The sequence below is a fragment of the Natrix helvetica genome (assembly GCF_964273705.1).
Source record: "Natrix helvetica genome assembly, chromosome: 2".
NCBI lineage: Eukaryota > Metazoa > Chordata > Lepidosauria > Squamata > Natricidae > Natrix > Natrix helvetica.
This window is the reverse complement of record NC_138552.1, coordinates 266,628,397-266,640,483: the sequence shown is the minus strand read 5'-3', so window position 1 is coordinate 266,640,483 and position 12,087 is coordinate 266,628,397. Positions and strand designations below refer to the sequence as shown.

Below are 12,087 nucleotides of genomic sequence, written 5' to 3'. Positions count from 1 at the left end.
TTATTATGTAGGAGTACAGCAGCTAGAAAACACACAATATTGTCTTCAGATTTCCAGTGCTAGGTAAGATAGAAATCCAAAAAGTAGCCCTGCTCCTACCAACTTGCGGAAGAAGAATATACTTAGAAACATTATTTTAAGCTCTAAGTGTCTTCAGCAGTGTAAAATAAAACCCAAATGAGTCTTTTCTTCTCACAAATCTATCCTTCAGCTAAGAAAAATTAATAGGTTTAAAGTGTACTTTAAATGAAAATCATCGGTCACTTGAGAACTAGCTATGTTATGAATATGTTCTTAAATTTTATATTCCTGTAATCTTTACATTAATGTTTTAGGTCACTACGGTAATAAACACATGGGTTAAAGAAGGACAAAAACCTTTTAATTGTGCTGATAACTTGAGATGCATTGGGAGCCAATTTCAAGTGTTTAATATAAAATAACCTAACTGCTTCCTTTCAAAACAGACATATTTAATCCACTACAGTACCATAAGAGAGCATTGAAACTTTCATAAAAGAATGTGGCAATTGAGTGCTTTTATCACTGTTCTATTTTGAGCATCCTGAAACTATATAGCCACGTGCTTCATTTCTGTGACAGTTTCCCCAGATTTTATTAGCTCTGTCATGCAACTTATGAGCACGTTCAGAATCAATTAGCACTATGTGCAAAATATTCTAGGTTTGGAAAAGAATAATTGAGAACAGAATCCATAGGATTCCCTTACAACAGTGTTTCCCAACCTTGGCAACTTGAAGATGTCCGGACTTCAATTCCCAGAATTCCCCAGCCAGCTGGCTGGGGAATTCTGGCAGTTGAAGTCCGGACATCTTCAAGTTGCCAAGGTTGAGAAACACTGCCTTACAATATCTTGCTAGCAAACTTGAATGTGCCATTTTGACAAAAGGATAATCCCTCTCATAAGTTTTGTCTCCTGTAATTAAACATTTCAGGTTATATCCACACATTTGCCATGTCTTATTTCAAAGATGTACAGCCCAATAGAAGTTTAAAAAGTTTGCAAGCGTTTGCAATACACACGCCAGGAACATGAGTTGTGCAGGAAAGGGTGCTGGTATTTGTGTAAAGAGGTTCAAAGGGAAATTCAATACGGACTGCATAATTAAGGGAGAGAAAAGCATGGTCCCTTAATCTAGAAACTGCAAATTCTGCAACTCAGAACCTCTAGTCCAGTGATGGCTAACCTGGAGCGTGCACATGCACGATGGAGAGCTGGAACCCGGAAGAGAGCAGCTGGCCGGTGCACATGCGCGTGGCAGCCAGCTGCTCTTTCGGGTTCCATTGTGCTCATGCGTGCCAGACAGCTGGTCCGGCATGATCTGCACCGGCCCGGTGCTCTTTATTGGGTTCCGGTGCGTGCATGCACACCAGCCAGTTAGTCTTTGCATGAAGACCAGCTGGCCAGCAGGCATGTGACAACGGTGCGTGTGCCAACAGAGAAGGCTCTGCATGCCACCTCTGGCACAGGTACCATAGGTTTGCCATCATGGCTCTAGTCCAAGCTTTGTTACCAGTCTTATCTAAGTTTTGTATAGCTTAGCCTTTTTCTGTCTTGCCTCCATAATCTTGTTGGGATAGCTTCCGCATTAAGCAGTACATCAAATAGTGATGATATAGTTGCAGGGATGTCCAAAATACATTGACAAGGAACGGACTAGTTTGTAGAACTGCAAAATATTCCATGTTCCTCCAGACAATCTGTTCCGGGGGGGGGGGGGGGAGTTCAGCAATTTATGTAAGAAGATCCTTTAAACTGACCCTCCAAACAAGAACACTTTTGAAAAGTGACCGAACTCCCAAACAGCCCTGCTTCATCCAGAACATTATATCCAGAATACAAGAAAGCATGTCGAATCAGAGGATTTCTTTTGGCTTTAATTTTCAATGACATGTGAATTTGTTAGGGAATTGCACAGCCGGTGCACGTGATTATGATATAGGTTCTTGGCACCGTTCTTGGGTTCTTCTGCTCACACTTACAACTGATTATCAAGCGCCTCACAATCGCATGATCGCCATTTGCAGTCATCTCTGCCTGCCTCCTCAGGATGTCAATGGGGAAACTGGCAGTTGCTGCTGCCTGCCAAGAGGCTCCCTCTTTTCCCTTGGGGGCTGGCTGAAAAAGCACCCTGCTGATCTTTGCCTGCATGAAATGCGAGCAGACATCCTTCTCTCCACAACTCCATGGAGATCTCTGCAGAGGCAGGGAGTCAAGGACCCCCATATCCATTAATTCCTGGACCTTAGCAGTCAAAATTCAAGCAGGCACAGAGCTCAAATCCCAATCCCTGTGTTGTGGCCCGTCAGAGCTGGTAGCAGATTTGGACAGTGAGGAGGTTGGGGAGGAACATGGGGCAGTCCTGGAGTCTGGGTAAGGTTCTGATGAGGACTCTGTGTTGGAGGCAGAGAGGGGCCCAGAGTCATATGCCAATTATCAATCAGATGTCAGTGGGGCAGACTAACAGCTGGAGCAGAGGTGGGTTGCTCCCGATTTGGGTAAACCAGTAGTAGCGGTGGCAGGAGGCTCCGCCCACCCGCACAGATGTTTCTGTGCATGGGCAGAAGTGGCGTGCGTGAGCGCGCCCGAACCAGTAGTATAAAAATTGGCAACCCACCTCTGAGCTGGAGCCTGTTCCCAGTGTGTGCATGCGCAGAGTTGCCAGACGAAGGGAACACCTAAATAACAGGGGTCGACTTGGGAGTAAGGCCACAGGTGGACGATGAATGCCCACCCCAGAGGAAATAAAAGAGGAGCAAAAGGGGAGTGGAGTTTGCAGGAGACAATTAGTTCACTTAACTGGTTCATGACTCTCCGAGACTCCTTGCCAAGTTTTGCAGATATCGGCCTGGCAGCTCCCCAGGCCAGATAAGGTCTGTGACTGTAAATCCTCCCTTGAAAGACTTTGCTGGATGTGAATGAGCAGAATTCACAGTAAATTAATAAAAGGGGGTTTTGTCAGGAGTTTGCTACGTGCTCTTGGGGAGCCTCGGTCAGGACACCCTGTCCCTGTGGAGTTCTACACAGAAGCAGGAGATAAGGATCTCCATGACTGCCCCAAATCCTTCCCTCCTCACCTGCACAGAGCTCTCTGCAGAGACGGGGAAAGAAGGACCCTAAGCTCTGTGCCTGCTTGAACCTTGCCAGTCAAAATCCAAGCATACAGGGAGCCGAAAATCCCCCCCCCCCTTGCTACCTCCTTCCCTTTCCTTTCTCTGCCTCCCTGCTCTTTCACTCAAAGGGCTGTTCTCTGGCAGGAAATCTCAGCTCTCAGCAGAGAAGTCTCAGCTCTCAAAGGGCTGCCTGACAGAGCATTGTGGGGGTGGGGGGTGGGATCTCAGCTGTACATGGTGCTGAGATGTCCTCCCAGCAGGCAGCCTTTTCACTCCATCCCTTTAATGACCCAGAAGATCATTTAAGGACCACAATTGGTGTATGAAAAAAACATCTGGTTCAGGTGGCTAGTTCCAGAAGGCTTGTTGATTTTCTGGGAGGGGGGTAGAGTGAGAATTAATACAGTGGTGGAGGCAGAAGGCTTCATGGAAAAACACAAGAACCTCCTAGACGAAACAAGAGACAGTGCACAAGACATGAAGGGGGGAGGAGCCATGGCTCAGCCAATAGACAGGGGAGAGAAGGCAGCAATGAGACTTAGGTCACAGAAATGAATTAAAAGTACATTGCAATTGTTAACATAATGAAATGGTTAGAAGTGATATAAAGTATGATTGAAGATGTTAAAGAATTTGAAGCAAATCTGAACTGCTAATATGTATGTAATAATGATATTCTGATATATATAAAATAAGAGAGAGATGTAAGACCCCGGGGAAGTACCACCTTCCGTATGATGTAGCTGTCAAAAATTTTCTCCACACTTATGTACCCTTTTCCCCAAAATATTTGAAAAAAGCAATAAAACTTTTTTTTTTAAAAAAGGACCACAATTGGGAGTGCCATGTTTGTGGTCATTGAGCAAAGTAGTCATGTGGGCATCTCACTTAATGATTCCTTTGCTCAACATCCAAGGTTTCCCAATTGTGATCATAATTCGGGTAACTCCATATAATTGAACATGGGAACATGTATTTTCTTTAAAAATACATCAGTGGAAAGGATTCATTTATGATAAACTAAGCTAGTGTTCCATTTTTCAAATGGCAGAACTGTGATTTAACATTGGTTTGAAGGAATAAAGTTTTTAAGCTATTCTTCCTATATGTTTGTGAGATGAATATGGAGAGATTTCAACATATGGCTCCAGGAAACTGAAGCATTTGTAATTGAAAACAAAGGTCATTTAAACCATTTTTCTCTAGATAAGGCTATTGTTAGGGCAGACAATGGCATGCATAAGGCATCTTTACTCCAAAGTGAGAGAGAGCTTTGATATTTGCCACACTCCAACACAAAAGCACAATTGTTACTGGAATGTCAACCCAGCCGCTCCTGGGTTGTCAATTTCTCTTTTCAAAATTCAGCTGTCAAACAAATTTTCAAGTTCCATTGAATACTATGCACGCACGCACACGCACACACACACACACACGTTTCAAATGTAAAATATGTCTGTTTTGATACCATGCATAGTTATGAGGCGTTTGAAGAGTTTAGCTTTTTTAAAAATAGCTACATAATAAATGCTTATCCATTTACCCTTTTACTTTCACAAGTTTAAATATAAAAAAGTCCATGATTTTCTGCAATACTATGCCTTTATGATATCTGCAAAAATGTCAACAATTCATCTTAGAAAGATTGGAGAAGTTTCTGTCCGGGATATCAGTGTGTAGAAGAGTCACTGATACATATTTTAGAGTACCAATTTAATAAGGAAATATGCAAGTGTAGCTGAAACAGACATTGTCCAGAGTAATGGAGAAGAGGAGGAGTAAGTCAGCCTCTTCCTGCCACTAAAAATTCCCTGACCCCCACCCCCTCCCTTCTTTTCACTTCCCAAGATGTTAGCTGGCAGATTTTTAGCCAAGCATCAATTCAACACTAGCAATTTTACGCTTGGGAACAAAGAGGAGAGTTGAGCATCTGGTTGGATGGAGAGAATATTCTTAGATCAAACCAGAATGACAATATTCTCCATCTCCAAACCAAAAATGAATTGTGAATGATATGGTTCTGGTCTAATGGATCTCAACTACACATCAAGCAATTAATAAGAGTGACCTTTTTTTTAACTTTTTCTGAACAAAAGCCACATACAGGGAAAAGCAGCAGCTGAAATTCTAAATGGTATTATGGCCTTGGGGGGTGGGGACCAAAGAGAATGATAAATCCGTTTTGTTTAGTGCTTCATCTAATAATTACTTGACTGATAATTCTGTAAGCTTATGTAAAATGCAAACTATTCAGGATAGTTGCCCTCAAGCACAAATGTAAAAAGCAGAGTATTGGTAAATACTATCTGTTGATAAGAACTAGATATGCGTTGCTTTAGACTTGAAAAAGATTTCAGACCTTACTATTTTGCTATAATCACACAATTACAACCCCATAGTAACAAAAATGGCATTGGGAAGACATTTAAAAAGTGTTGTTTCCATCAGAATTATTCCTGTTGTTGGGAGGGGGGGGATTAGTGAAACATTATGAAGAAACATCCATGAAACACTGTAAATTCTAAACTCATGAATAAAACATAATGGCTATATTCATTTAGCGTGTTATGCCAATGAAGCATATTATTTGCTTGGGCATAACATACAATATCGTATTGCCATTCGCACAACCTATTAGAATAACTGTTGGGTTCTCACAATGAACCCTAATCCAACCTCATTTTAGCCTAAAGTAGTGAATGGATTGGAGAAATTAGTTTTCATTGCACTTTGGAGTAGTTAATTCATATGAATATAATTCTATATTCATTGTCTTGTGATAGCATCAGTTTCTGCTTGATGCAGAAGATGACCTAAGTAGTTTGATATGGATGAAAATTCATAGCACAGGACAGGTTTCCCAGTGCAGTCTCTGCCTCTCCAACTTAACAGACAAGAAAGTTTAGACTACTTGGCATTTGATCATCCTGTAAAATGCAAAGCTTAGCAACTAGATTTTTGAAATATAAATTCACATAGGAGGGGAGGAGAAAAGTTGAAATACTACCTGGGGGAGGGGGAGTTCATACATGGGTAGGGGGAAAGAGGGTATGATAGATAAAAATAAAATGACCTATTTTAAAAAAACCTTAGGTTTTTGTTTCGTCTGGTGGCCATCTGGTTAATGTGTAGTGGTCATGTCTTTGTGCAAAGCCAGAAAAGTTAACAACCAGGTGACACATATTGTATAAAGGCAGTCAATCTCTCATTCTCATCTGGCCTCCAAATTGCTCAAGATCTACTTGGTTTTTTTTCTGACCTTGAAGGAAGAGATTTCACTTTAATCTGCACACACATACAGAGAGTGTTTGCTTATTAACTCCTTCTTAAAGTCCCAAAACTTCAGTTGCTTCCCCTGTCCCAGGTGAAGGAAGGACTTCCTACCTTATGAGCACAGATTATTCTGTTCCAGCTCCTGTCCCAGGGGAGGCGGGGTGGACAGGACACTGGCCAGTTTCATTCTGGTCCACCTAGTTTCTCTGCTATTTGGGCAGCAATGCTTATCAAGCAGGGAACTTCCCTCTAATTCCTAACACAGGCTGGCAGCGCTCTTTCCTATCTTCTGTGTTTAAGATTCCTGGGCACACTTTCACCTTGGCAAGGGATTCCCTCACCTCAGCAAGAAGGCGTTTCCAGCTGCTGCTCCTTCTGACTCTCCCGTTTTTGTCTCTGCCTTCTGCCCCAGGGCAAAATATTTTTACATACAGTGGCGGAAATATTTTTCCATACAGCGGAGGGGGGAAGTGGCCCTTCTCTCCCGGACTTTCTAACAGAGGATTCCCCAGAATTTCTCAAAACAGAATGTGACTGAGGCTTTCATCCCACGTCTGCAGCTTTTCAGTTCTGGGGAAAGCCACCCTTCCCCTCTACTCCTATATTGAAGGGGGGTGGGCATTATTAACTCCTTAAATAGACGTTTCAGCACTAAGGCAGTGGTTTTTCGGGGGGGGGGGTTGTTCTGCTTTTTAGATGCTTTTCACCCACTCAGCTGGAAAGGGGGGGGTGATATTCCTCCTTCCTTCTCTTTTTGGTCCTGGGAAGCGGGGAGGGGGGTGTCTCTCCAGCAAGCATTCCGAAGCGTCCTTCGTTCCCTCCGCTTTTAATCCTCTGCGGGAGGGGCACCTCTTTGCCAACACGAGGGGCGAAAGACCTGCCCAGCCACCAACCCCTTAAGGAAGGATCGTTCTCGGTCCCTCGGTCGCGACGTTTGATTCCTTCACAAATGTTATTTGCGTGGAATGGGGGTGAGTCTTTTCTTTGGGCGCTGCTTGTGGGGAAGTCTCCTCTCTTCTTCCATTCACACTTACTGGAAGGCGCCCGGTCCGCTCATCGCCCCGCAACTCACCTCTCTTATTCATGGGTCGGATCCGCACCGCCACCTTCACCTTGGAGCCCCCCATCTCGTCAACTCCGCTGTTCTTCACTTTTCCGCGGCTTCCGTCTTCGGGGAGGAGGAGGAGGGAGGAGGAGGAGGAGGAGCATGGTTACGGGGAAAACCCTCCCACGAGGACTACAACATCCAGCAGTCTCTGCGCCACACGCGAGCATTTTTTTTCCGCTCGCTTCTTGTTGCCTATTGGGAAATGTGGTCTTCTCTGTACAGTCTTTTAAGCCTTTTCTGATGTTGGGAATTGTAGCTCGAGGAGTAGAGACGAGAGGAGTAGGGAAGTGTTTGGACGTGATTTGGGGCGTGATTTGGATATATATATATATATATATATATATATATATATATATATATATATATATATATATATATATATATATATATATATATATATATATATATATATATATATATATATATATATATATATATACACATACATACATACATACATACATACATACATACATACATACATACATATATACATATACATATATACATATACGTGTGTGTGTGTGTGTGTGTGTGACTGTATCAGACCCAGTTTGATTTTAGAAAGGTCTCAAATTAAATCAGAGGGAGGATGAAATGTAATTAGGAACAATCAACTCATATGATAAGAATAGAATCATAGAATGCAAAGATTGAAAGGGATTTTGGAGATCAAGAAGAGTCAAGCTATTCTCCAAGGCACCTGAGGACAGAACAAGAAGCAATGGGTGGAAACTAACCAAGGAGAGAAGCAACTTAGAACTGAGGAGAAACTTCCTGACAGTTAGAACAATTAATCAGTGGAACAGCTTGCCTCCAGAAGTTGTGAACGCCCCAACACTGGAAGTCTTTAAGAAGATGTTGGATAGCCATTTGTCTGGAACGGTATAGGGTTTCCTGCCTAGGCAGGGGGTTGGACTAGAAGACCTCCAAGGTCCCTTCCAACTCTACTATTGTATTGTATTGTATTGTATTGTATCATCTAATCCTATTTGCTGCAACTTTGTAAAGAACTGGCCATCCGAATTCTGTTGACATATCACCACTAAAGGACAGTCCTCCTGAGGAAGTGTGCTCCATTGTTGAATTGCTATTACTGTTAAGAATTTTTTTTCTGATATCCAACTGAAATTTACTTCTGTGTAATTTAAATCCACTGTTTCTTACCCTGTCTTCTTGAACAACTCAGAACCATTCTGCCCCTTTTCCCATAGGAGACTGAAGGCTGATACTTGAAAACAGCATCTGTCTCCTTTTCACCATGCTAAATATACTCAGTGACTTCAACTGTTCCTCCTAAGTGCTTCCTTTCAAACCTTTTATCATCTCGGTTCCGGTCCTCTGGACACATTTTAGCCTGTCAATAAATTCCTAAAATGTAGTGCCTGAAATATTCTTGATGTGGTCTCACCCGTACGGCATAGAGAAGAATGATGATGTAATATTGACATATGCATCTAGCAATGCATTTACTTTAGTTGTAGTTGCATCACCCTTTAGGATTATGTTCAGCTTGTGATCCAGCTAGATTCTGAGACCCTTTTGGAATGCGGAATGTACTATTGTCCATTGGGATTAATTCAATTATGTACGTTACTTACATCAAATTAAATTAATTCAATTTAATTAATTACATTTAAATGCAATAATTAATTTTTACTCTGGCCCCATCCATTCAATTATCCCATTCTTTGGAACACATCCCCCATATACAAAAAAAGAAGGACATCCCTTGAAATTACCCATAGTATGATTTTAATTAAAAAAACAGTGCCATCATGTGTTGTGTGAAGCCAGCCATTGTAGTTTATACACTTTGATTTATGTCTCAGTGCAGTGTGTAAATCTAGCCATGCACCTTTTGCAATCAGATGATCTTTGATTCAATTATTATTATTTCCAGTTAAAGAGATCTAAGGATTCAGCCAAGAAAGATTGCAGTTTATGACTTTGATGAACAGCCATCGTTCAATGGAAATTGTTCTGAGGAAGACTGGCTAATAGTTGAGTCAGCATAAATATGCTTTAAGTATTCACATATCAGGCTCTGTGTTTTATTAGCTTTATCAGGAGTGCCGTTGGCTTACTTTGTGCATGCAAACACACAGATGTACACACCTCTTCTCTTATTACTCAAGGCACTCAAGTTCCCTCCACCCAGCAGGTTACTGGAAATCCTGCTTCAGAATCAACTTGGTCTGGTTCCACCCTCTGCTTTTCATACAACACCAGTCATTGTCTCCACACCCGGCCTGGTTGAATCAGGCACTGCCCACAATTACCTTTTCATTCTTACAGACTAGGAACATTTAAAAATAATAAGAAAGAGGTGAGATTGCCAAATGTTCCTGCTATGTGACACATCATCAGTAGCTGATGTGTTCGTGCCCACCAATGCCTATTTCAAACAAAATTGCATGTTATTGTTTGTTTGTTTGTTTGTTTGTTTGTCAAAGAACCAAAGAATAGATACTGGACAGATGGGTTGCATCTAGGACTTAATTTAAGGCTTGGCTCATTTGGGTTTGGCCTCAGAACCAGTTTCATTGCCAAGGTGCAAGATGATTCAAATACATGGCAGAGAATGCCTTCGGTACTGTGTCAGTCAAAGTTGTGCCACCTCTGCAAAGAATGAGAGGAAAGAAACTGAGGTCAGAAGGATGATTATAGCCTTCACTAACAGCCTTCTCGCTCTCCTTTTAATTCTGTTCTTCCATAGTTTTCCTTTTTTTGAACTTTTGAGGACAATAATTCCTGAAATGGCAACATTTTTCCCTTGATTTTTTTTTCAGTCTTCTGCTGTCTGTTTGGTGACTTTGGGGCACATTTGATCACCTGAGTTAGGGAAAGAATTCATGTTCATCTGATTGTCCAACATAGCTGCATTTTTTAAAGGCAGGCTGCTTTCAGACAATACCCTGGTCTAGCACAACGATAAACTATCTAGTGGCCCCTTAAGGCTGAAAACAATCCCCCACTGTTTCCCAAGAGGCAACTTTTGAGCTCAGTCACTGGATATATAAACAGAAGAGTTATATGATTAAGAAATTCTGTTTCTATGAATTGTTTGGGGTAAACAATGAAGTTTAAAGGAAGCAATGAAGTTATGCCCTTCTGGTTCATACAGTGAAAGGAGAAAGGGTTCAGATAGCTTTTCCTCATTTCATAGAATCATTGTTACTTTTCTTTTAAGCCTGTGCAGATCACACTGTAAGAGGATTCTGAACTTAAAACAGCTGAAGCCCCACACAGAACATTGCGGTTCCAAGCCCCAAGATTACCAAGGCATGTGTCACTGGGACCAAACTATTTTGGTACTGTATAGAAACAACCAGCCAGAACCTTTCCAAACCTACTGTATCTGCCAGGAGCTTCAAGGAGTAGATGACTCAAGAAGTGTCCACCTGCTCTTTTTCCAGAAGTGGCTATTGAGCAACCACACTATCTCCATGCATCTGATTAAATAAGTGCAGAGAAGCAAAATCAACTTCTGGAATCAAAAGGCAGAAAGATTCTTGTTTTGTTAGTTCAGAGGAAAGGAATTTACATTCAGCTAATGTTTAGGGACAAAATAGCTTGGAGGTCATCTCTGAAAAATAGCTGACTTTACGTGTAAGACAGACTGACACCTGGTGGTGTGATTACACTTCGCTCTAAATAAATATTTCACACAAGTGTTTTTTTTCTGTTACTAGTAACTTTTGTTTTGAGAAGAATCCATATAACGCATATAAGAGATAATTACAAACAGACATTTTGCAACTACTAGAAAAAAGTGGTAACCCTTTCCAATGAGTTGTATTGAACTGAAAGCTGACACTTTTCTTGTTTCTCCTTACTACACAAGTACTTTTCAAATCAAAATTTCCTCAGTGAAAGGATAGCTGCCTCTTTGAGAAAAAACAACAACAAGCAATCAATGGGATGACACATCACGTGATGTATCGCAACTTTTTAGCCCTTCGCTAAACTGGGGGGGGGGTTTAGGGTGTGATGCATCTGGCCCATGGGCCACGAGTTTGACACCCCATGCACTATAGAATTTAGCACATTCTTTGCAAAATAATGTCTTTGCAACTTTAATTCAGAATCAGTTGCTAACATAAACTAAATTAAATATTCAAAAGTATGGAAAAAGGAAGCAAATAAAAGCAACAACATGCAACAGAAAGAGAATTTGTCTTCTCCACACCCCTTAACTTTCATTTCTTTTATAGTTTTCTCCTATCAGTTCTGCACACAGAGGTGATTAAGTAAGTAAGTAAGTAAGTAAGTAAGTAAGTAAGTAAGTAAGTAAGTAACCCTTGTCCTAACTCAAAAACAAGAAAGAAAGAGATACTCAATGGTGACATGCAACATGATTCTCCTGAAAATCTCAGATTATTGACAACTGAAAATTCAGGGACCCCTGTTTTAGGCAACCTGGGAGATGTAACTCAAGATTAGAAAAAAACGAAGGTTCCAAAAGAAATGCATCTTGTAGTGTGACACTACAATATTGTTACAAGAACATGGCAGTCTTTACTCACCCCTCTCAATATGTAAATCTGTTCTAGAATCAGGCAATGCCA

At 41.4% G+C, this 12,087-nt stretch overlaps 1 protein-coding gene across 1 annotated transcript in view; it reads right to left on the bottom strand.

Moving 5' to 3' along the window:
- The window catches only part of KIF13B (kinesin family member 13B), a 164,615-nt gene extending 157,030 nt beyond the window's left edge, over positions 1-7,585 (bottom strand). The window contains exon 1 of the mRNA XM_081943777.1: positions 7,481-7,585. Coding sequence (XP_081799903.1) covers positions 7,481-7,535 — 55 coding nt within the window. The 5' untranslated portion in view covers positions 7,536-7,585. The remainder of the gene's footprint in view (positions 1-7,480) is intronic.
- Positions 7,586-12,087: the final 4,502 nt, after the last annotated feature.